This window comes from Argiope bruennichi, chromosome 7, assembly GCF_947563725.1.
Source record: "Argiope bruennichi chromosome 7, qqArgBrue1.1, whole genome shotgun sequence".
Taxonomy (NCBI): domain Eukaryota; kingdom Metazoa; phylum Arthropoda; class Arachnida; order Araneae; family Araneidae; genus Argiope; species Argiope bruennichi.
Window position 1 is genome coordinate 110,795,967 of NC_079157.1, and position 27,722 is coordinate 110,823,688.

Here is a 27,722-nt window from a genome sequence, read left to right on the forward strand (position 1 = left end):
CCGTGGTTTTGTGCAAGAAGAAGGATGATAGTTATAGGTTATGCATTGATTATCGTAAGCTAAATAAAAAGATGATTAAAGATCGGTACCCTTTACCCCTCATAGAAGATTTGCTCGACAAACTTGAGCAATCAAAAATATTTACTACTTTGGACTTGAAAAACGGATTTTTCATGTAGACGTAGAGAAAGATAGCACAAAATTTACGTCTTTTGTAACACATCATGGGCAGTGGGAATTTCTTAAAGTACCATTTGGATTTTCCAATAGTCCGAGTGTATTTCAGCGTTACATTAATGTGATATTCAGGAATTTGATGCTAGATGGAACTGTACTGATTTATATGGATGACATTATTATTCCATCCAAAACCGAGGAAGAAGGGCTAGAAAAATTACAACGTGTTCTAAAGGTTGCATCAGAGTACGGTTTGGAGTTTAATTTTAAGAAGTGTCAGTTTTTAAAACCACAAATAGAATTTTTAGGCTATAGAATCCAAAACGGAACTATACAGCCCTCTGTATCTAAAACGGTAGCTGTACAAAAATTTCCACAACCACAAACTGTTAAACAAGTACAAAGCTTTTTAGGCCTTACTAGTTATTTTCGGAAATTTATACCCCACTATTCAAAAATCGCAAAACCTCTTAGTGATCTACTAAGAAAAGACATTGCATTTAAGTTTGAATCTGAACAAAAGGAAGCTTTTCAAAAACTCAAAGATATTTTAACTCAGGAGCCAGTTTTGCATCTCTATCAACAGGGATCAGTTTTAGAACTTCATACAGATGCTAGCAGTCAGGGGTTCGGAGCAGTGCTGCTGCAACAGGGAACCGACAATAAGTTTTATCCTATTCATTATTTTAGTCGAAAAACATCTCCACAACAAGAAAAATATAGTAGCTATGAATTAGAAGTTTTGGCTGTGATCGAAGCGTTAAAAAAATTTAGACATTATTTACTGGGTTCTAAATTTAAAATTGTGACTGATTGTTCCGCTTTTCAACAAACTATGAGTAAAAGAGATCTTACACCAAAAGTTGCAGGATGGGCTTTACAATTAGAGGAATTTGATTACCAAATTGTTCACAGATCAGGAAAACAAATGGCACACGTAGATTCTCTTAGTCGAAACGCAGTACTTGTTGTTACTCGTTCATATAGTGAAGTGACCACTAAAATAGCCAATGCTCAAAATCAGGACGAATTCCTTAAGAAATTAAAAGCTTTGATAGATAAGCAAGAAGACGGTGAACACATTGTGAGAAATGGAGTTTTATACAAATACGATAATGGTAGAGAATTGCTCATAGTCCCAGAAGCATTACAAAGAGAAATTATTCGAGAAATTCACAATAAAGGACATTACGCTGTGGCTAAGACGGAAGAAATTTTAAAGCAAGAATTTTACATACCAAAGTTGGATGTCATGACGGACCAAATACAACTTCCACAGCAGCCGATTTCATGAAAGCATGGTCTTCAGACTAAAAGAAAAAAAAATGTTTATTGTTTTATCCAGATACTGTTTTCTTTTTTTTTATTCTTTCAGATTTTTCTACTTTAACTTTCGAGGACGAAAGAGACGTCAGGATCGCCGAATGTAGTGACGAGCGCTTGTTGGCGAGCGCCATCTGCTGGTTGTTAGACGGAGTTGACGCTGGTTAGACGGGGAGCAGATCAGACGGATCTGGACGAGAGTAAAGACGTGTCAGATCAGACGGATCTGGACGAAGTAAAGACGAGACTAGACGAGACGAGACGCGACGTATTCGACGAAATCTACTGAATGTTCAATTCTTTTATGTTAATGTATATATATCCTAAATGTCCTAATCGTCCTAAATGTAATTAAATGTGCGTTCTAAAATAGTAGTGATTTCTGAGTCCTACATATATATATATATATATATATATATATATATATATATATATATATATATAGAGAGAGAGAGAGAGAGAGATAATAGATATGGATAGATAGATAAATATACAGGTTGGTCATGAAATAATTTGCCCTGTTTGGAGGCTTCTACTGATAAAACGAATGAGCGAAAGGACGACAGATTTCATATATAGACAGTGGAAGGCATGGGAAGATAAATTACACAGAAAAAAAATGAATTAATACTAAAAGTTGTCGATAAGAGAAATATTGGCGTCAAGGAGACCTTAATATTGATGAATAAAAGATTATTTCCTGTGTGTTTCATGAATTATTTATTGCTCTATGCCCATAGCATCAGTATTTCCCCTATAGACAACATTTGGTACTAATTTTGGAAGTCATCTTCCCATACCTTCCACAGTCTGTATCTGAAATGCACTTTCATTTCGTTCATTCGTTTTAGCTGCAGACGCCACCAAACAGGGAAGGTTATATTATGACCAGCGTGGTGATATTGATATTGATAATTTTGGCTGCCAGACTGCCGATCCGGTATTCATCAGTCCTGCTTTGATATATTTTAGGTAGAACTATTTTAAGAAAAGCAAATATTGTGCTTTGAATATGAAATATATATATATATATCTATTAACATATTCTTTACTCACAGAATGATGCTATTTTATGTAAATTTTTTATCTTATATCTTGATATATATTATTATCGATATGAAATGTTCTTAAATATTAGAAAAATGACAGTAAATTATCGACTATAATCACTTTTAGATAAAGTTAAATTTATTTAAAGAAACTCAGTTTAATGTGTTAATAGATTCATTTTACCTTTTCTGAAAAACATATTAATATAATAATAGGTATCCCCATTTATTTCATTATATTTGCTTGATAGTTTTTATTTCTTGTTTGCTTCCGTCCAGGAATAATTGAGTAATCCTTGACATAGGAGCCTCAAAAATCGTTGATACTACAGCGGAAACAATAAATATCTGTAGATACTGCAGAGCGAGATGACGTATCTGAAACAAAGAAATTTTATACTTTTATTTCAAAAACAATCATGAATAATATGTAAAAATAAAAGATTTTTTTTTTATCAGAAATGAATTTTAATATATCATAGATTCATACTTAATATGACGCAAAAATTTCTTAGACTTTCATTCTTTTAAAATTCTTTAAATATGCTAATCTAAATATGCATCCATTCATATCTAAATATGCATTCAGCTTGGAATGAGAAATTTTTAATTAAATATAGAGTAATCTTCTTTTTAACCCTAGAATGCTACCCTTTAGTATACTCACGGGAAGGGTAACGATTCGTCTTGCAGACGAAGTATGCATAGGCGCTTTTAAAACCTAAGTTAAAGTCAAAATAAAAAAATACACTACCTGTAGCTGTTTCTAGGCTTTTTAAACTTCATTTAAGCAAAAAATATCATTTATTCATTTTCAGAACAATCTTTACAAACATTAGCACGGTGATCTCCGCACATTGCTCTTGTACAACTTTGACAAAAAAAAGCGGGTCATTCTTCGCAGCTTGTAAGGGCAAAATGCACAAATTTTTCTTTTGTTACTTTCATTTGTTTTCGGAGTTTCACAGACCATGTCTATTTTTAAAAGTTGGCTAATAATTGTTCTTGTAGAACGAGGTAAAGCAGGCGCATCTAAACGCTTCTTCATCCATGGAGCAAGAAGATCTTCACTTAACTTTACTGCAAACTTTTTTCTGTACATCACTTTTTCCGATTTTCTAGTCATGTTGTGGCCATATAAAACATGTGAATTTACTAAACTGATATTAATAATATCGTAAAATACACAAAGAGGCCATCGACGTGTCTTCCTGCTGCATGACATGTTGCTACACATCTGGTCCAATGTGTCAACAGCTCCTTTTGTGGAATTATCGAATTCTATTATTTCAGGTTTTTTACTTTCTTTATTTACATATGGTTTTTCATGGAATGTAGAAAGCAGGATAACACACATATTTGGCTTTGTTTTGTATGACAGTAGAGTTTTGGCTTGGTCAAAACAATACATTCCTGTTCCGACACTTCTAGAACGCAACTGTAAAAGTTCTGCAGGAATTTCCTTTTTATTTTTTCTTACAGTTCCCACAATTGATAAATTAATTGGGCTCTTTAAAAGATCATCTGCGAAAGGTATCGATGTAAACCAATTATCCATCGTAAAACGCTTTAACATCTTAACAGTAGCAAAGAAATAAAACTAAGTCCTTATCTAAAAAGCTAACTTGCCTGCTAACCATTCGTCTGCGAGACGAACATTGCTGCAAATGTGGCACTTGCTGAAAAGTTTTGATAACAAGGAATGTGTGTACGTGTAGCAGTCAAGGTCACATAAAGGTACTGAGGGGTAGGTCCCATTTCCTGTTTTAGGGGCGCCCAGAGAAAGACATTTGTAAGTGACTTCGTCCAAGAGACGAATGAGTAGCATTCTAGGGTTAAAGACATTTAAATGGACTTAAATGGACGATTAGATTAATTGGCTCAGAGAAATATAAATATGTAAGTGCCAGAAAATCAATAATTTTTCAGAAATGGATTTTCTTTTTATTAAATATTAATTTATCAAATTTTATGAGTTTCTGTTGCAAAGTCTACCTATTTTAATGAATTCTTTGTCTGGATTCCGTAAAAAGGTTTTAAATTTTTAAAGTAAAGATTTAATCAAGGGACTATGCAAAGTACAGTTTAGAAACTTGCGAAAATGGAAAGAATTTAGACACACTCTGCGACATAAAAAACTATAAATAGTTTACAAATTTCATCAATGTTTGCTGTGTGTAACATATGATTTTTTTTAAAAAATTTTTGTGATGAATGAAATGAGAGAAGATGTGATGGTCGTTACGTTTGTATTAGTATTTTTAAAAATTATTTCCCAAAAGTTTTTAATTGAAATTTAAAAAGCACTTCTGAATTTCATGGAGTTTTGAGTTTTCTTAAGATTCTCTTGTCTAAAGTCGGTAGCTTTAATTGTATTCAGAGTGTTTAATTAGTTATTCTTTGATGAATAGCATTATATTTTGTATTTACTTTTTAGAAAAAATGATATTTCATATTTATTTCATTTCCAATAATATTTAACTTATTTTTTAATTTGAGCTTTTGTCAATGTGATGGCAACTCCGTGCGAGCTAAATTGTTGATTAATGTGGTTAAATTTGTTTTAATCATTAAAAATAGAAATTTAATTTGTTGGATAAAACTTTAGAATCATTAAAAAGATAATTTTTGATCTTCAATAATGTTATATTTACGTTTGTAATTGAAAATTTTAAATGATTGGCAACGTTGCTACAATTTTTTTTGTTGTTGTTGTTCAGCAAAAATGGCAACGCTGTTGTAATATTCATTAAATAAAAAAAATATTTATATTTAGAAAATAGTTTTTAGCTTCTTGCTTTTGTTAAGAATGTCTATTTTATTACGAAGAATCTGGGATTCAAACAAAGTAAGTGACATTAGCAGTCAGGTGGTAGAAAACCTAAACTTTATTTTGAGGTAGATAGCCTATGAGATTTTTGTGACTATTTAGTGAGTGATGTTTCGAATTGTGCGTTAAATAAAAAAAATAGTTTTGTTTATTCTGTGTTCAGTTAACTTATTATTCAGTGTATATTCTTCAAAATTAGATTCTCTTAAAAAGAATAAATACTGTCCATTTGTTTGAATCAGCTATATTTTGTTAATAGTGTGCTTCGATTTCCAAAATGACGAATCTCTCTTCTGAACCGTTAAAGAGCGTTAAATTCTACTATCCCCTTTTATCTACCTTGAAATTTTCAGCGGTACACCCTTCTCTGAAATAGTCATGGCTCGAAACGACTTGAAATAATAATTAATGCTTTAAATCCAAAATGAATTGATTTATGGTCTTTTCGTCAATGCTTCTACTTTAAATTTGCTCAACATCGTAATGCCTTTTTTTTTACGTCACATATCTCCCTCAGGGAAACACTTCAAGTCTGAGTACGAGATGCTTCTGGTATGGTGGTTAGTTCTGCCCACCCGAGAGGGTACAAATATGGTGTGGCGTCGGCTGTCCCCTTCCAATGACAGAACGTACCTCCTACAGGATTTACGTCTTGTATCTTACGGGAGGGGAAGTACCGTGGCCTATGATGGCCCTTAAGATTCAACCACAATTCCCAATGCTATCGTGGCAAACCTGTCGTTCTGATTTAACCGTGTGCCTCAGAATGGGTAGCAGTTATTCAACTTTTTATTACGTCATCTGCAGACGTATATGTAAGCATTTAATTTTTGAAGCAGAAGACAGTTTCGAAGACAATTAAGATACTTTCGATTTTTTAACTTTGTTTTATTTCCGTACGGGGAGCCATGAATTTTCGTACAAGCAAAAGCGACGAGCACAACACAGAACGACACAACAAGAAATGAGGAAACGCTGTTGAAAATTTTATCCTTGTGAATATATATTGTGAGATTTTAATGGGGATTTCCATCATGTGTCAACCAAAACTAAGGGAAACATGGGTATCTTTTAGTGGAATTTGTTTATATCAGCAATATATTATCTTTTCACTCGGCGTGTGGAAACGTGTCGGCTTTTAACTGATTCTGCAATTTTCAACTGAAAAATTCTTGAAACACTAAATAATAACAGAAACAACTGAAAAATAGCAATGAGAAAAAAAGTATTACAAACCGATAGCATCAATTTAAAATCTCTTAGTTCTTCATGCATCAAATAATATCTCTCTAAGATGAAGAAATGAGCAAGATATGTTGCAAATGATACAGAAGAAATAACAATGAACATTTTATTCGAAAGGAATTTGTTGACGAAACCTGCAAAAAAGATGAATGTTTATAATTCATGATAAATATTCTGGAAAAGTAAAAAAAAAAAAAAAAATTATATACATAAAATAAACGATCACACACACACACACACATGTTTGTGTGTGTGTATATACGAAATTCTAGCTATTTCACGCGGTTTCGAAATAAATTATACCATCATTTTAAAAAAACAGTAAAAAATAACCGATCATTTACTCATTAATGCAATCTTAGCATTTTACATCTCGAGACATCTTTAAATTATTATTTAATTGTGCGTTATAGATTTTTTAAGGAAAAATATTTCTTGTCTGTAAGTTTATTTTGCATAACTCTTAAATAAACTTTTCGATTTTTATTTGCTTTTTTTCCTGTTTAACAGGAAATTTTGATGAGTGATAATAAATAATATGATCTTTTGGACTATATCTAATCAGGAGATGAGGGTTTTTTTTTTATCTCTCACAATCGAAATTAAAAAGACAGAAATATATTATCAGTACTTCTCTTTTTGATTCATAGCCGAGAAGGATATGAAGCCGAGAAGGATAGATAATTGATAAGGAGAGGATTTTTTTAAAGTTTTCTTATGATTCTCGAACTAAAATTCTTTTAAAATAACTCTTTTTCTCAGACAAATATTCTAGTTCACGGGAAAATTTTATGATTATACAATGTTTGGTTGTACTGTTGACGGATGCTCAACGCGTTCGACAAATTTGAAAGACAAAAACGTTTCTTTTTATTCATTTCCGAGAGACCCAGGTATTAAAAAAATTTGGGTTATCAGAGTGCAGAAAGAATTATATTTTTACCATTATAAAAGCTCGAATTTATTCTCCACACTTTAAAGAAACGCAAGACAGTGAGTGATTTTAGCTACTCAATTTTTTTCTAATTCCAGTGCTCAGGCAATCAGATATTTACTTTGAAATGAAGCATGAATGGCACACTTTTTTCAACGAAATAATGCCTATTCTGCCATTTTAAACAGTTGAAATTCAAAGAATGACAAACCCTTATCTCAAACCAATGGATATGGTCCGTAAAATCAGAAAATAATAATACATCAATTAAAGTAATGCACTGAAAACCAGGAAATAATTGAAACTTTTAAGAAAATTGGAAAAGAAATCGCTGCTAAATGGAAAGAAAAAGGTATTTACCTTTTCAAAAAGGTTTTTTGATGACAGTTTCGCCGTTATATAGTTTATTTGAGAATTTAAAACCTCTTATAGATAAATTTATTTTAATATCCAGATTAAGTCAAGATGACCCTAAAAACGTTTGTTCCAATTGCATGATATCAGTTTTTTTATGATCATCCTTTTCTCTCATTACTAAAGCATTTCTTCTGCTTAGAAAAAAAATTAAAATTCCTTTCTCTATCTCAGCAAATGATTCCCCATGTCATATGTGCACATGCTTCTCGTTCCTATGTGAGCATATAATGAGGAAGAAAATCAAACACAATATTTATGAAAAAATAATACACATTTTTTAACTCAAAAATTAATATACAGGCAGTTTGCAAAAATACGATGAAAAATATTCATGATTAATATTACGAGGAGATTTAAATTTAGCTTTGCATTTTTAGCAGTGAGCGAGAATTAAGAAATTGAAAAAATATTTGTTCAATAATTTATTTTAACTTCAAAGGATATTCTTCGACACTTTTTTTGTTTTTACTCATCTCATTTTTGCATCTCATAAAAAAAAAAGTCGTAAATGTGCGTTACTCATTCAGAGCATTCTGACTCACAAGGAATGCTCTCATTAATCTTTTTAGTACAATGTCATTTATTTTTCGGCTATTATTTTACAACAGAAATGTTTAAAAAAATTTTTTTAACTTGTAGCATAAAAAATCTTTCTTCTGAGAATATGGTCAGATAATTTTGTAATTCAATGTCGTAAATAGGATAAACACTACTTCAAGCTACCATTTTGAAAATTAATTGATTTAATGAGTACTAACAGTTTAATTTAAGTACTTCGCTGTATATACAGGCGATTATCAAAATAATGGATACATCATAAATGAATCGTAGAATTTCATTAATAAGATGCGGAGCTCCTCTTAGCATGTAATGCGGCTTAGATTCATCTGGGAGATCTATTTTAGAAGGATATTGTACCATTCTGCAGGGAGATGTTGTGAAAGTTCCGAGAGAGATTGCGGGGGAGGTTATCGATTCCAGATGGACAGCTCTTAAATAGATACTAACGCTTCAATAATATTGAGATCGAGAAACAGTTCGAGCCAAGGTAGATGTGTTACTTTATCCTTGTGTTTCTCAAACCAGGACTGAGCATGCGAATAGAAGCATTATCATCCTAGAAAATTCCACGCCCTACAGGAACCAAAATTTGCATCATGGGATGGACCTGGTCAGATAAAAAGTTTCTATATTTCTGCTATTGATCATTCCTTAAAAGGTTATGACTGGGGCTTCAGAAATCCACGTCGCGGCTGCTCATACAAGGACAGATCCAAACCCCAACTGTGGAAGAAGACAATCAAGATCATAAGGTTGTGCAGGTGTTCTTCAAATGTGTACCTATTCTGTTATGGGGAAAAGTGTGAAAGATTATTCGTCTGACCTTATAACTCTCTTCCATTTACCAATAGACCAGATTTTATGATATAGGCACCACTCATTCGGAGACCATGGAATTGCTGCTCTGGTTCAAAGGTTCTGTTTATAAAGGTGCTTTCTAAATGCAATTATTCAATCCGGAAAATCTAGATGCTGATTGATCCCTGCGGTCATTTTCGCCTGACGCTGCTTTCTGTTTTAAGCATTACAATCCACACTGATAACCATTGTTCTGTTTCATTCAGCTTCTCCTTCTGTCCACCATTCTATTTTGCAATGTTTGTCTTGCCCTCTTTGTTTATGCTATATTGACATTAGAACACCGTATCTGTAAGTTGAAATGTTTCAATCATAGATGCTCCAACTAGTTGGGCTCCTACAATTTGACCATAATAAAAGTCTGCGAGGTCCGGCATTTTACATTTTTGACAAAAATCCAAAATTATACTACCATGCTATATACTTTTTATATTAAAAATACAAACTGGTAGCTTGAATTATAGTTTTATGATTACGAAGCAATTCTTAAATGTCACTTTTATTCATTCTTGTTCCCATTATTTTGATAAAGGCCTGTATAATGCTGATACAGTTAATAACCTCAGACAAACCTCCTTGTCCCGTTGCACATACGAATATAACCCATACCACACTACAAGAAAATAACAGATGCTTCAGCCCATTGTAGACAGCAAATTCCATAGCATATTCTTCTCTGCCATAAAGAGCAAATATTGAAATCCACAGGAAAATGGCAGTTATAATCCATCCCAAAGAAAGTGTTACCTGTGGAATTAAAGATTTTCCATTTTTCAATTTGCTGTAATCATCATTTATGATTATTAATTAAGCATTTCTTTTTTAATTAATATAGAATTTGAGCAACAAATGTTAACTCATGTGTTATAAATAAAGACATCATAAACTTAGACACATATATTACGAAAAAACATTCAAAAACGTAACATTAGGTTTACCAAGGGGTTCATTTTGGCTCTTCTGAGAAAATTTTTCATTAATTTTCTTCAAAAAAATTATTGCCATATCTTACAAGAATATTAAATTAATTTTTACTTACATTTATAAGATATATAATCGCAAATCTTAACTTTTTCTTTTTTGGTTTCGAAAGAATGTATATATTATACCTACTTTTAGAGGTCATTTTTAGGTCATTTTGACCATTCGAATAAATATTGTTGAAAATACATACATTTATATTTAAATATACAACGGCTTGATAGGGGCATACGTAGATATAGGTATAAATATAGAAATAAGTATGTGTTAGTAAAATATGTGAATATAGAAAGCAAGAAGACGATGTCGAAAATCAATCAGACAGACGCTATTATTAGTAACAAGACGTGTGAGTCAATGTTTTGGTAAAAGATAGAAGAATAGATGGTCTTGAAGACCTAGATTAGAAAATAAACACTTTTTTTGTAAATAAACACAGACGAATCGCCTTTTCCTCACATCACACCTCAATAAATATATTGAAAGTATAAATGTTTTTTTCTACTTTAACTTCATAATTCATAGGTCAGTTTAAAATTTTTCTAATTAAATAACGAAAGGAATCATTTCGATCCATTTGGTAGAAATAGGTAATTGCCAACTCATGGTAAACCTAGGGTAAAATTAATGTTTACTCTTTTCCATTTCTTTATTTTGCTCAGTGCAAATACTCTGTTAGTAATTTTCATCGTGATAATGTTAAAAGTTAATAAAATATTCTTAGTAATGAAGATTTTGACTTTCATATGTTTATAATGAACAAAGTTGTTTTATATTTGTTAAATTAAACTTTTGTAGATCTTGAACCGTTTATTATGACTATGGGATTTCAGGGGACAGTACATCAGCTCATAATAACAAATTATCATTATTATTAGTTATTATTTATTTATTGACTTTTGCTCCTGTAAAGAAGTCAGCGATCGCATTCACTTTGCGACATCCTGTCATTTAATTCTTTCATGGTACCTCAAAAAAATCTTCATTTTCGCTACAAAGTCTTTGGTATAAAAGAGTCCTCAATAATTCATTATAAAAAATGAATCATAAACATGTATTCTTAATTGATTATTGAGACTAAGGGGACACGGTAATCCAAACATTTTTTTACACAATTCCCTACAAATACTTCAAATTTTGGGATAGATAGATGTTACCTATGCTGAAATTTAAATTTCTAAAATATGTTTCAGAATCAAAAGTTAAGTTCAAATTTTAATTTAAATATTTCCAATATTTTAAAAATATTAATTCTTTTTTAAACAATTCTTCTTCTCCTACATTTTTCAATATTTTATCCCCACATTTTTTTTAAAGATACATCACAATGTATTTAACAGAATTAGAGATCGGAATTTTGATATCTATATTAGCTTCGGTAAAAAAGTTGCTCAAAATATTGTCAAATATTTTGTTAAATACAAGATTTTTTTTTTGAAATTTTTTAGAAAAGATTCTAATGAAAATTTTTACAAATCCATTCCTAATTTTATTAAGATGCATTTAAGAGTGAGCAGAAAAAATGTCGTGCAGTTACAGTCAAATGTGATTGACTTTTAACATTTTGCAGCAGACATGATTTTAGAGGAAGGAAGAAAATTGAGATAAACTGTATGTTTATACAGTTTTAACAGTTTTCAATGTAATATAATTGTACTAAAACCAGCTAATATCAGACTGGTTTTTACTCAGAGAAATAATGGGGCATTTGTAAGTCCTAATATATCAATTAAGTATATCAATAAATTATTTGTAAGTCCTAATATTTATTAATATATATTATTATCATCTTTATTAGAAAAAATTAAAAACATTTTGACTTTTTTATGCGATAAAATTATTTTCGGCAAAATATTTATTAAATGATTTGCAGTTCTGTTTATCAAATATCTATTCATATACAGAGAAGGTTCTTGACCGTTCAATGCAAATTCTAATGAAATTACACTCATGTCCGAAATTAAGGTCACAAACATAAAATCTGCGAAAAATGAAAAACTATTCACTGTGTTGCCACGAAATTTGGCACAGAGGTACACTACAATGGAAGAAAGAACATAGACACATAACAACAAGGAAAGGATTTTAATTGGGAATAAAGAAACAGGATATATCAAAAAGTGTTATATTATGAATCAGAGATTAAGCATTTATCTCGGAGAAAGCATGTCTAATATGGAGTATGACCATCGTGCACTGCTATAGAGGCTTCACAACGAGCTTTCATACTGTTCATGAGGATGTCAATAAATGCATGGAGAAACAAAGCTCATTCTTCCAAACGCGCTTCTTTTAACTCTTGGAGGGTATTAGGAGGGGAGTTAAGCTGTGCAATGGCTCTTCCGAGACCATCCCAAACATGTTCAATAGGATTGTGATACGGAGTCCTCGAGGGCCAGTCCATACGTCGAATATCCTCTTCCTCAAGAATATCATCAACGATTTGGTCTCTGTGTGGAAGCGCGTTTTCATCCATAAACATGAAGCTGGGCCAAAAATACCCCGGAACAACCTCACATAGGCTTCAAGAATCTCATCCTTATAGCGATGTGCATTGACAGTGCCCACATCGAAGACGCGCAGTGATGTACGACTGCCCAACATTATGCCACCCCAGATAAAGATTCCTCTGCCACCAAATCTGTCGATTTCTTTTACGTAGGAGGGATGATAGTGATCTCCTCGCTCTCTCCAGATGAAGATTCGACGAGTGTCACTCAGTGTGATAAATCTCGACTCATCACTGAAAAGAACACGCCCCCACTCTTGCTGTATCCGAGACTGATATGTTAGGCACCACAACAGCCGTGCTTTTCTGTTGGATGCAGTCAAAGGGACGCACTCAACTGGTCGCCGGGCATAAAGGGCCCTCTCTGCTACACGTTTGTATACTTTTTGTCTGGAAATTCTTATTCCAGACGCAGCAGCAAGATCATGAGCAAGTTGAGTAGCCGTTGTCAGCCTATGCCATCTTGCGCGTAATACCAATTAGCGATCCTGTGCAGGTGTCGTTGCTATGTGATGGCTTAGGACGGCCTTCTTGCTTACAGTACCACTTGTTTGGAATTTATTCCACAACCTGAATACCACTTTCTGTGGCACTTGTAACCATCGGGCCACCTCCGCTTGATACTGCTCAGCTTTAAGACTGCCAACGGTTCTCCATCTCAAGACATCGTCTAAACGATTATGAGAACTCATTCTCACTGGAAACAGGTAAAATATTTTGTTTTAATGCAATATTCACAAAATTGGAGGCAAAAATCCCAGATGCCTTAACGGTCTAATTTCAGTAGTTCCCCAAAAACTGATGCTAAACAAAAATTTTTACCACAAAAATATCGTGTTAGCGGTCCTTCACAATATATAAAATATAATTTGTTTAAATTTTACTGGTAGCCATTTAGAATTACTTTGAAAAACATTTTTGTGACCTTAATTTTGGACATGAGTGTAGTTATTTTGAAGATGATTATAATAACCAATGAGAAATTCAATCGAAAAGAAAAGCGAAATCATTAAATCAAACAAAGATTTAATCATTACAGTATCAAAAAATTTTCTTCATTTTATTTCATGGAAATAAATTACGCGGTTTGCCGTCTTGCACATGGAATGTGTTTGATGTAAATACAGAAATTGGGAATTGCATATGGTATCTAGTTAGACAAAATAGTTCCATATTTCACTAAATACTTGTCCTACTGGTTTGAAATTCTCAGATTTATAAGGGTTCAAGGATAATTTTTCACTCAAAATTGTAAAATCGATATGTCAATTTTCCGAAATTCTCAGGGTACCGAGTTCATTGAAGTTAAAAAAGAAGGCAAGAATTTGAAATTTCTTTATAATTTTTTCTCTTGGCTCTATCTTTAAACGAGCTGATGCATTGGATTAGCGTTTTTATAAATTCATTCCCTTATCCTATTACAGCATTTCCTAAGAATGATTTCAAATTAAGATATTATAATGCATTATATAATTATATATTAAGATATTATATATTATATAATTGTATATTAGGATATTACAATGAATTATAATGAAGTATTATAATATGTCTTATTATAATATTTCATTATATCCATTCCTCTATCTTATGCTATCCACTATACTTCATTATATCTTTCCTTCTATTTGCACTTTTTCATTACTATAGTAATAAAATAGTGAAAATATAGGAAAGTAGCAAAATTAGATTGATTGAAATGCATGATTTCAAAATGCATTTCAGAAAAACTGCTTCTTAACTAAATATTGTATTTCTAATATTTTGTACATAATGAAAATTCTCTCAAAATTGTACATTTTGGAATAACCTAATTCTGATTCAAATCAACAGTACTCTATTTACATTTTAATAATATCTATATACATTTCAGTATTATATGAAATAAGCAATAAATTTAATAAAAACAGTTTTTGATGCACTTTTATTAGTATGTAAAAAAGAAATTGATTTATTTTATTCAAGCTAATTTCAACTTTTTAGTCAGTACTTTATAATTCATTGCAATATATTTTCTTTCTTGAAATTCATTACTATGTGATAGTTGTCAATTTTGGATATATTTTTTTCTCGAATTAACTATCTAGTGGCAAAATTAAAAAAGAATTAAACTTTTAAAAAATGAATCTATTAACGGCTCATTAGTTATATTTTAAATATTGCATTATTCTCAGAATAACATTTGTGTACAATATTCAAAACTCAAGGATTTCAAGAAAAAGGTGAATAAAACCGAATAAGAATTCTACTTTGCGAAATATTGATTTTTTGACTCAATTACTTAAATGAAAATGTAGAAAAACAGTATAAAAAGATAAGCCTTTTTTTACCGGACTCCAGGGTTTAATTGGGCTGAACTTCCTTTGGTACAAATAATGTCCAAGAGTTAATCCAATCAAATAGGAACCTAATCTCGGAATGGGCTTCACATAAAGCATATCAAAATATTCCCAAAATCTAAAAAAATATCAAATATTGCTTATAGTTTTTCAATCATCTGTTATCCCAAAAAAGTATTATAAATTTAAAAAATGATTTTATTATTTATTTGAAAAAGATATTTTTTTTCTCAGAATATCGTAATAAAACTTCATATAGCATGAATCGTCTAAAATTAGTATAGCTTCAAATGTAAAAATATATATAACGAATTTTCTAATTATTAGAAATACTTACTGAATATATAAATTGCTCAGAGATTAATAATTTAAGAAATTATTGATTGTCAGATTGTTTAATATTTGCATTTATTCTATGGAACAGCCTGAGAAAAATGCAAAAATATATTATTTGCAACTAAATATAAGAATATTCTCACATTAAAAATAAAATAAACTTTGTAAATTTGTTTCCTCTGGTTACTTTTAAAAATGATTAAACTCACGTGGACCAAAGTTTAATAGTTTGAAGAAAACTAATTAAATAAATATAAAGGAATAGAAAGATTTATTGAAAACATATACAAATATTCAGTTGTAAAATATTTCATTAGCTGTAGGTATATGTTCTTTTAACATTGCCAATTTATTGCTTGCATATAATGACTCTCGGTAATTATTCCAATCTCTCAACTGAACTATCAATAGATAGGTTATATTCAATATTATTAGCAAATTTTCATTCATGCATTATTACTGATTTACTCTTTTCCAGTAGATATTTAACAATCTATTGAGAGTTTTTAAATATTCGGTTGTGGTCAATTATATGGACAATCGATGATATTAAAAAATGCATATTTATATAAATATATAGTATATATGGATGTGCATGAACATAAACCTACACACTGTAAGCCTGTATTCATATGTTTATATTTCATGCATTATGTAACATAACATAACATGAAATCGTCTGTGTATATACACACTAGAACAATGCAAATATACATGTTCACCTTGCATGCCAGCGCAGGTGTACGCAATCACATCACTGGAAAAAAGGAACCACCAAGATTTATTCATCTATCGATCATTGTATACGAAATTTAAAAACAGAATATTAAAGGTAGCAGTATAGAATAAATATGCTGAACCTAAAATGTTCATAAGGAATTATTTACATATTATTTAAAATTGTACCAACTTTGAGATTTGCTATGGTGACACACTCTTTTGGTGTCATGCATACATTCTCCATGGAAAAATGATAGGAGATACCTGACATTTCCGATTAATGGGTTGTTTACATGTGTAGATCCGTATGATTTAAATATTCTCTCTATTAGTCGGTATAGCATCTTTTCATGACACTTTCTAAATATTTATTATATTAGATCAATTGATTGCTATTTGATATGTGACAAAATATTTAATATATATATATATATATATATATATATATATATATATATATATATATATATATATATATATATATATATATAGGGTGGTAAAATAAAACTTCCCCTATATATGAAACCCTAGTGGCCTATCCGCTCAACCAATCGAACCAAAATTTCAGACATGGTTGTTTGAAGGTATGCGCTGGAGATTGTGATGATTCTAAACAACGCAGAACTCACGGTTACGGTTACAGTGAGAGAATTTTGAAATTTTCGAATGGCAACACCCACTTTTTCCTTGCGCAAATTGATCAGCGTATTAAAAAACCACAAATGGCGTTGGAACGATTAGCGTGTGACGAAAATTGCCGCCATAAAGCATTTGCAAAGAAGAGCATTTTAAAGGACTAATGAAAATACAGAGAGGAAAGAAAAAAAAGCTTTTATTGGAGTGGAAAGTTATAATTACAGGTTTTCAACGTGTTCGCCTTCGCAGGCGACAACGCATTGCATTCGGGAGATTGTGGACAACAATGCCGAACCTAACATGAAAGGAGGAATCTGCGTAACTTCACGTGTTATGGCATCTTGCAATTCTGACACATCTCGTGGACCAGGCGTGCACACCTTAGATTTCAGATAACCCCAGAAGCAGAAATCCATAGGAGTGAGTAGGGGGATCGTGGTGGCCACGAAACTGCAAAGTTACTAGAGATGACTCTATCACCAAAGCGTTGTTGCAGCACTCTTCGAACACATTGGGCGACGTGTGGAGGAGCCCCATCTTGCATCCATACAATGTCCCTAATGACATTTCGTTGCTGCAATTCAGGAATAACGGAATTCTGCAACTATGTAAAAAAAGTACAAAAATTTCAAAATTATCTCACTGTAACCGTAACCGTGAGTTCTGCGTTGTTTAGAATCATCACAAATTCTAGCGCATACCTTCAAACAACCATGTCTGAAATTTTGGTTCGATTGGTTGAGCGGATAGGCCGCTAGGGTTTCATATATAGGGGAAGTTTTTTTTACCACCCTATATATATATATATTGTCACGTAGGTACTTTAGAATGGAACTCAATGGCACACACAAGAAGTAGAGCTAAACCAATTTATTAACTGAACTCTGAACTCAGAACACAGTGACTGACAGATCTTCTGCTTTTATACTGACAGGGAAAGATCGATAATACATTTATGGAGACAGTAAGAAAAGTCAGGAGCATTTATCTGGCAAACTAAAGAAAGTTCCAGAATCAATGGAACAAGAAATAAAATAAAACATAAAATCAAGGAATTAAATATTTACACAAATCGTGAATCGGATTGTCTCTAGCGGGATTCGAACTTACGATCTCTTGATTATGAGATCAGTGCCATGACCAACCGGCCATGGACAGTCGCCTTCTCTGTTTAATGCGGCATTATATATATCTCAGGCTGAATTGTCAGTACAGTCAAATCACTAAAATGAATGATTCTGTTGCATGATGGAAAGAAATAAAATTGTTAAAAATTGGGAAAAGTATTAGTTTTAATTAAAATAAAAATATTTGTAATTAATTCTCTGAAGCTCAAAACGTTCAGAATTCATGCTCAACGTTGGAGTGTTATAAACGCCTCGGAAGTAAATCTGAGAGCTAGCAGTGGAGGCAAAAAAAAATGATATTGAGGATTGCGGATGATAAAAAATGATTTGTTTTCAAAGCAAATATGACGCTTGGGGGAAGAGACAAATATTTCAATAGTTCAGATGCCATTAATGCTTGTTAATGGCATCTGAACTTGTTAAACTACAAATTCCGACAAGAAATTTTAAAAAAAAATCATACGTATCACTCCTGTGTCTATGGACCATTCATGAATCTTCGAGAAAGCGTTTGATGATTCGGTAGTTATACTTTGTTATATAATTTAATGATTGTCATCCGCAATAAAGAATTTTTCAATTCTTTCTTAATTATTCTATTGTTATTCGCAAACAAATTAACGTTCACGTTGTTTTTACTTCTTCAGAACATTAAGTCTTTCATAATTTTAAAATTACACAGTTTAATTCACAAAAAGGTATTTATTAAGTCACCGAATGATCAGAGATTTTATTCAATTTATATATCGCTACAGGCTCATTTAAAAAGCAAAGAATAAGAAAAATAACAATTTTTAACAATTTATTTATTATCTATTACTATAAATAATCTGATATCTTGAAATAATATTTTTTCTCAAATTTGCTCCAGATAGTACGACTCATACAGAATATAGCTTTAATTAAATGTATATGTTAATTGATAATTAACTTCTGAAAATATAAAATTATTATTTTTCTCTTGAGAATAAGTAAATATGCAAAACTTCAAAACGAAATCATTAAATTAAGTGAATTTCAAAACTTCGTTTCCATAAGCCTGAAGTGAATTTTAATTAAATAAGAATATTAAATAACTATCAAAATAACGCGTATGTTGAAAGGATATGCCTGGTTTCTTTTAGTGGAAGGTCATAGAATTATAGTTATTATTTTTTTTAAAAAAAGCTTATCATTAGTAATCTGCATTCTGATATAAAATCAGTTATGCTCATTTCGAATCAATTTATCCAAATTCAATAAAACTGTATTTTTAAAAAGTTATTTCCAAGCTTAGAAGAGCTTTTAAAATTCAGTACAAAATATTTGTTTTGAAAATTAAAGAAATGAATATAAAAGCGGAATTTTATCTTAACCGCATTGATGTAAATGCATGTTCCAATACTTTTATTTAAATATTACTTTTTATTATTTATTCTGTTCAAATGCGATTTCACTTCTATTTTCTTTCATTTCTACAGAAAACAAATATTGTTTAAATCTTTGGTTGTCTTTCATTTTATTGATTTATTCAGCAATATTATATATACTTTTTTCAAAATACTACCTGAGTTCCTTACCGTCTATAAAATGTTCCAACGTTATCGGGATAATAATCTGAAAACGCCCTCATACCGTCGACCAGTTTATACTGTTTGGTATAAATAAAATTATTTAAGCATGAGCAGCAGATGCCAAGGACTATAATAGCATATCCTGCCTTTGGTTTTCTGAAATAAAAAAAGGAAGATGTTTTTCAAAAAAATGTTTGGAACACAAGTGTATTCAAGAGGAACGTAAAATATTGTTACAAATCTGTAATTTTGCTTTCCAGCATGGGCAGTTTAATCACTGGAAAGACCGTTTTACAATCAGCTCTCTTGGGTACCGCGTCAGTGGTCTCAGAGCTTTGCGACCATTATCGACTTGGCGACAAATGTGGCGACTTTGGCGACAAAATAGATAATACTGGAATCTTCCGGAATTTTGGCGATAGAGCCAAAAGGAACTGAGATATGCCTGATTGTTCCAGAACCCTTTCTGCATGACCCCGGGAACTATAAAAGGTCTGCAGTCTAAGCTAAAGACAATCGGAGAAAGAGTCGCCGGAAGGTTTACAGTCGCATAACGAATCAAGGGTGAAGCGGAAGCATTAAGTGTAGCTCAAGCGTTTGCTGAATTGAGCTGTGTGCCGAATCCTGGTGTATATTATAGAAGCAGTAACAAGTCGTGTGTGGAGTAGCTAAACGAGGAGACAGTGGAAAATAGCAGGTGTTTGGAGAGACCACAGATTGCAGCTACATGGATTCCCTCCTCTTGCTGGATTTTGTCTGGCCGCTCTGTGTGCTGTAGTTGTTATTATTACTGATTTCTACTTGTAAGGCTACTGTTTGTTGTATTGTTCTGCTGCATGACGCTTGTGTACGTCTCGGCTGTGAATTTGGTGTCTGCGTATTCATTTCTTTATGTTAATAAAAGTCGTCGATTGTTACTGATTCTGTTTCTTCATCGACTAACAAATCAAAAGAACTCCGAATCCATAACAATATTTTCAAATGCAAAATTGTACCATTTTATACAACATGCAGAGCATAACATGTAAGATATGGATAATAAAATTTAAAAAAGATATGGATAATAAAATTTTGAAATTTATTCATGGTTTATTTATTAAATTTCTTCAATATATTCTTTCCATTTATGATATTAGAACAGATTAAAGTTTTTTTAATTTAAAATATTTCCTTTTCTCACACTACAGAACTGAGAGATATAAAATCCCTTTTGATAGAATATAGCAATTTATTTCGTCATTCAATGTTCATAAATATTCCGAACAATTAAGTGAAAAATTGTAAAAAGAATTGTCCTATGTATAAAATAATTCACTCAGTAGAAACCAATTGAACTTTATGTTTGTTAGAAAGCTCAATTGAAGGATTTACTGCGTGTTGGATGCAGATTTCCATTTTTAATGTAACGCTCCCATTCTAAATTGCATTTCTTCCTATTAATAAATATTACCTATTGAGAGTCGAGTTTTTGAGTTATCGTTTTCAACATCAACATAAAAAGTATACAGATATAATTTTAAATAAAAAAAAACTTAATCTCAGAGAAAACAAAAACATAATTTAAATGTCTATTTAAAGCTTAGAATAAATTTTTTTCATGATTATTCTAAATTCATCAAGTTGATTATGCATTTATTCACCATAATTCTGAACTGTAAATGATCGATATATATAGACAATAAAGACAAATCAAATTACCAATCGTATTAATTAAAGAATATATCAAAATGAAAGATTTTGATGGAAAAATATTGCAAAAATATAAAACTGTAATCCACCATTTCTCTGTAACTTTGAGAATCTAGTATATTGTTTTACCTATATTGTTTTTAGAAGAAAAAAGTATCTACGTACCTCATCAATAGCAACAGAAAAATAGGACTAATTATGTATAATTGCATTTCACACGGCAAATACCAAGTGGTCATTAAGCACTGCAAAAATAAATTCAATAATTTGCAAGCAACAATAATAAAAAATCTGCTAATAAAAAACAAGTTATAACTTAGTCTATCGTATATTATTTATTCTTTATCCGAAAACCTTCAAGAGAATCCATGAATAAAAAATTTCATTAAAAAAACGAGCTGAAATATTTTTACACTATGCTATGTAAATGATCAATTTAAAAAGTATTTTTCTTGCTTACTTAAGTGTATTTCTTGAAAATTGTTTCTAAACGTATGTATATATTATATTAGAGTTTTGAAGAGAAAATTAATCATATTACAATTCATTTAGTTCTATACGAAGTACTTTAGAAATTTTTGGACAAACTGATTTTTACCATCACACCTCATAAATATTCTGTTCATTGTCAATTAATCGAACGTTTTTTAGCCGCATTACAATGATTTAATAGGATAAATTCAATAATAATAGTTTTTAAACATTCCTTTTTAGCAAAGTGCGAAAAGGATTTTTTAGCACTTTTTTTGGAATGTTTTGTAAAATTATTTTCGGATTTTTTTTTCAGTCTTGAGATGTATTTAGCGGCATGAGACGCGTGAGGATAGAACCTGGGACCTTTGGGTTAGCAGTCCAGTAACATACCGATTTTGCTAAAACAGCTGTTCAGGCAGAAGCGCTGTTACTGGCTTATATGCAATTCACCACAGTACTCTCCCTCCAGTGAGTCGAAGGGGAGACGAACGATATGGCGTTGAGTGGCGATGTATTGAGTAGTAGCTGTTGTTCTAATGGGCCTACCCTGTTGATTAGCGCCAAGCGTTATGACGAGCGTTTGTGGGTGCTAATGCGCCAAGTGTGTCTGGCGACTTTGCTGCGCCAAGTGAGTCTGGCAACTTTGGTTTCGGGTAGATGGCGCTTCAACAGCTGTACGAAGGTTGAAGGTTCAGCGTCCAAGGTCACCAATTTAGCGGTATTAGACGCGTGAGGATAAAACTTGGGACCTTTGGGTTAGCAGTCCAGTAACATACCGATTTTGCCAAAACAGCTGTTCAGGCAGAAGCGCTGTTACTGGCTTATATGCAATTCACCACATGTATACATTTTTAAACCATTCTTTGCATGATTTTTTTTCTTTTTGTTTCTGAAATAAATCAGTTTGGTATAATTTATGCTCTAGATTAAAGCAACAATCTTTTAAGCAAAATCTTCAATATCCCTCTCTTCTAAGTTCCTCCACTCATTATCGCCTTTATTAGCAAACAAAATCTGAGATAAGTTAAAAAAAATATTCAAGAAATCGCACCTTTCTTCCTACCACAACAAACAGCGGAATGATAAGTTAAAACCCACTATAATGATTGTGACATTTGATATTTTTGACAGCTTTGTTCCGTATTATGCAAAAGTCATCAAAAACGTTGCCAGCAACAACAAATTTACAGTTCACCTGTTTTGAGTACAATTTTTTTTCACTAAATGTTATGATGGACATTTGCATCCTCATGCAAACAAGGGTTAAACTCTCTTCCACTGACGAGCTAAAATTTTATTAATTTAATGCTTAGCTGATAATTGAAATCTAAAAATAATACTGTAATGTGTTATCATAAAAATATACAAATAATCAAAAATTCGAATTTTTAACACAACAAGAATGGCACAAAAATATCATTTACAGAATTTTACTCAATCTATGATGAAACAAGTCAAATAAACTAGTCAAAGGTCTTACAAAGAATATCAATAACAACCATTGGTCGTCTCAGTTATACGTGAACTTTAAATGTCTTACACCTTTCTCAATATCTTAGACAATTTTGTTTGTAGTAGATTTTTTTTAATAAAAAAATGTATATAATTCATTTAAAATTAGCAATTATTTTGTTTCAAATTGGGAAAACCACTAAACAGACATTATTTTAAGATATTTATATCTATTATGTTCATGATTACAATTACCCAAACAACACTTTAGATGAATGAAACATGCTTATAAAATAAAGTAAATGTATTTATTCTCAGTTTCAACACTCAAAATCCCGATTGATAACGTAAAAAATTAATTTAAACAATGATTAACTTATAATTAAGTCCTAAAATTTTAAATTATTATTTTCTCAAATATAGGTAGGTACAATCGTTTAGCTGATCAAGACGTGAATAAAAAACATCGATGGAAAATTCCATCCTTAGAAGCATGAAATGTGTCAAATTATATAAAAAAATTTAAAAGAAATTTATAAGCATTATCATTCGGCATCAAAATTTGGTATGAACTTGAAATAGTTCCCAAAACAATTAATTTATATATTCAATATAATATATATATTCAATATAATATATATATTCAATATTATATGACTATATATTTATTATCATTTTAAATTCAACTAGGGGAAAATTGTATTAATTCTCAAAAAATTAAAATTCAGAGATATGAACGAAAATCCATCAAATTATAATACTAGAATAATAAATAATCTTTACAATTTAACTTATTATAAGATTTATGTTAATTTTTCTACTTATTATAGCATTGTTGTTCAATTTCGTTAAAAAAACATTAAAGATTATTTCGTGCATTGATTTTGATTGATGGAAAACAAAATTGCATAATAAAATATTTCTGAAAACATCTAAAGGGTTTTAATTTTATTATAAAATTGTAAAAAGTTTTTAAAAATTATTCTGGGGATTTATTTTTAAATTTTTTTTGTAATCAGGAAAATCGGCATTATTCATCTCTTTCACCGCAGCGAGATATTCTTATGATTCCCACTTATGTATAATTAGCTCATATTTACTTCCTAATTAAATAAACCCTTCTCAACCACAATTAACCCATTCATTCCTAAGATCATTCGAATTCAAGTGGACTGTCGGAATTATTTTTTTTAAAAACTTTTGTAATCAGAAAAAAATAATATGACAACAAAATTGGTATCAATCATCTAGTTTGTAGTGAACGCCTATCATAAATCATATATACCTATCATAAATCAGATATATCTATCATTTATTATATATAAATCATATCAGATATCTATAAACTACAGCCTCCATGGAGGGTGTGTGTGACATAATTGCCGCACCGCTCATCATCCAGGTATACCTCTAAAAAAGATATTATCTCTCCTTTTGTCTTCGGAACTCTCTCGCGCACTGCCTCGGTAAAACTCGTAGTAAAAATCAAATGTTTAATTTCGTTAGTTAAAATGTAAATAAAATTATTTTTCAAAAACGTCCCAAAAACTGGAGTCACAACAAATACACACAACCCTAATTACAAAAGTTCACCGCAGCGAGATATGCTTATGATTCCTACTTACTATATAATTAACTCCTATTTACTTTCTAATTAGATGAACCCTTCTGAACCACAATTAACCTATTCATTCCTAATGCATTCAAATTTAAGTGCATCAGAATATTAGAATGCCCATATTTCTATTTCAAAGAAATGAAAAAACATCCCTCCTTCAGAAATCACAATGATAGCATGAGTTCTTAGGGGGTTGATATGCAAAAGCCCTTTTTGATTTCTTTTAAGAAAATGTATATTCGAACTTCTGTAAAGAACTCTTAAGCCTCGTTCCATCTACTTGTGTGCGTCTGGAGACAGGCACAATTTCCCCTGTCTTGTAGTTTTCCGGGGTTCTTTGACGTCTCTTCAGTTTACTGATAATTTGTGGGAAACTCCGGACCACGTCCACAGGCGAGGATGCTCATGCAATGGGTCAATTGGCAGATTTATGGTCAAATCGTCAGATCGCGGCTTTAGAAAGCATGCTTGTCCATCTAGGTAGGCGTATGTGATTAATTGAATATCCGAGGCGGCCAAAGCATGCATCTCGGATATTCAATTAATCACAATTAATAAAATGAGAAAAAAGCACGTAATGATATGCCGCCTCGGCGTCTTGGTTGCCCGCCATAGTTTTTTTCAATAGGCATTTGGGGCTTTTTAATATTGATAGAGTTAATAAACACTAAAGAGGAAGTTATGCAATTAGACATATGACGCGGATCAAAAGGCGAAAAATATAGTAGCCAAGGGTTGAAAAGTAGTTTATACAAATTTTTTGATGGATTTAAAATAATTTTGTGGGAAACTAAATGTTAAACTTGCCACCGAATATGACAAAATATAATTTATTTTTTAACTAAAGAGATAATTGAAAAAAATCTGTTTCAGGTGTGCCTTTTCGTCTTCAGAACTGTTTCTATCAGATTTTGGACTGATGTTCGAGTTCCAAATTGTAAAATGCATTTGCTTTTTTTTATTAATACACAAAACTCTTCTGTGATATTAAGGAGACGGTGGATTCGTTTTAGCATTTTCGCGAATTATTCATTTGGAGATATGAAATTTTCTATACGTATGAATTAAGATATAAAGAAATCAATTTTTTAAAAACAATTTTAAAAAAATATTTTTTTAACTTAAAAGATACATAATTTTTTTAAATTTCAAAATATTCCAGGCGACTCAATTTTTAATTTTTCTTTCTATTATTTTTTCTTCTTTTTAACGAATATAAATTTATTTGGAATGAAACTGTGTAAAATTTTGTCATTCCAATTAAATGCTAATTTTTTAGAAGTAGTTTTCTGCACACTTACTGAATTCTCATAAGAATTTATATTTTTTTAGAGTAAAATTCACTTTTAACTGTCTAAAAAAGCTCGAAATATAAAATGCCTACCTTATTTTCTTTTCATGTTTAGCTGAAATTATTAATTCTATTTAATTTCTTCAAAAATTAAGACACCTCGAACGTTTCAAATGTATTTAAATCTAATAACAACATCATTTTGAGTAAAATAATTAAAATGTTTTTTCTATAGGCCTTTGAAATATTCACTGAATCGACCAATATATCCTATAACACTATTTCAGTTGAATAAAACATATATTTTGGTAAGGAAACGATAAAAATAAAATGTAATGTAACTGTCCATTAATGCCTATTTCTAAATCCACTGTCCCCTAATTCCTTTATAATGAATTTAATATTCTAAACAAAAATTCGAATACTGAATGACACCATATATTTTTGTTGCATTTTTATTAGAATATGCAAATTCAATTGTCAAGTGTTTTGATAAGTTGATTTTTCACAATTTTATTACACACAGACTGACATGCCCTTTAGGCGCGATCACAAACTCTTGATTTGTGGGTTGAATGGGCTTCCTGAGCAGACCAGATATAAGATATACAAAAGAGGCGCCATACAAATTAAAAATGTTTTGCTGACTCAATCATAAAAACTGATTTTAGCATAAAAGATATGGTTAAAATTAAAAATAGATAATATACACTGTGAACAAGCTGATTGCAGATTTTAAAACATCACATATTATAGTTAATTATATCAATAACAATATTCATTATAAATTATATCACTAATGGTACATATTATAATGAATTATATCATTAACAGCACACGTTATAGTTCATTATATCATTAACAACACATGTTATAATTCATTATACCATAAATAGCACATGTTATAGCTAATTGTAAATTTCCTAGGTCTGATTTTCAGTTAACAAAAGCGTTCACATGAATAGAAATAGCAAACAAATCAACTCTATAAAAATGAAGCTCCTCAATATTTTAAGAAACTGGATGAATAATTTTATTTAAAATGTGACGTAAATGTTCATTTTCTCGAATAGTTTGCAGTTTATTTTGATTTATTCCCAAACCAAATCAAAAGACACTTCAAAAGCCGTTTACGTTCTTACCTGTTTCATTTGTGAATTGAAGTTATTTACGTATAAAGTATGCCATATCCAATTTTCTTTACACACTGGGTTTGTGTCATAGGTTGGCCACAAGACTCCTGAACCGAGGTAGGAAAACAACGTAGAGTAAAATCCAATAACAAAGAAATATAAAGGCGAAATCCTGTTCAAAACAATATCCAACCATATTAAAAGTTATTTGAATAAAAAAGACAAAATTACAATAAATAAGCTACAACAAATGATAAAGAAGTGTGCATGTATATATGTATGTTTGTGTGTGGTGACAGACATTTTAACTAGGCCTACCAAATCTGATACACACCAACTTCCAAGGCTCAAAATGTATTCTCCGATGCAATATTTTTAAAAATTGTAATTAAAAATTTTGCAAAATTTTGACGTCAATTTTTCATAATTGCCGGTAATATTAAAGAGCAAAAATTAATTTAAACTATGAT

At 30.9% G+C, this 27,722-nt stretch overlaps 1 protein-coding gene across 2 annotated transcripts in view; it reads right to left on the bottom strand.

Moving 5' to 3' along the window:
• Window positions 1–2,707: 2,707 nt before the first annotated feature.
• The window catches only part of LOC129976218 (nose resistant to fluoxetine protein 6-like), a 43,051-nt gene continuing 18,036 nt past the window's right edge, over window positions 2,708–27,722 (bottom strand). For both annotated transcript variants that reach the window (XM_056089670.1, XM_056089672.1), the window contains exons 8-14: window positions 27,262–27,424; window positions 21,450–21,529; window positions 19,602–19,751; window positions 15,215–15,341; window positions 9,967–10,141; window positions 6,616–6,758; window positions 2,708–2,927 (exon numbers count right to left, since the gene is read on the bottom strand). In XM_056089670.1, coding sequence (XP_055945645.1) covers window positions 2,784–2,927; window positions 6,616–6,758; window positions 9,967–10,141; window positions 15,215–15,341; window positions 19,602–19,751; window positions 21,450–21,529; window positions 27,262–27,424 — 982 coding nt within the window. In that variant the 3' untranslated portion in view covers window positions 2,708–2,783. The remainder of the gene's footprint in view (window positions 2,928–6,615; window positions 6,759–9,966; window positions 10,142–15,214; window positions 15,342–19,601; window positions 19,752–21,449; window positions 21,530–27,261; window positions 27,425–27,722) is intronic.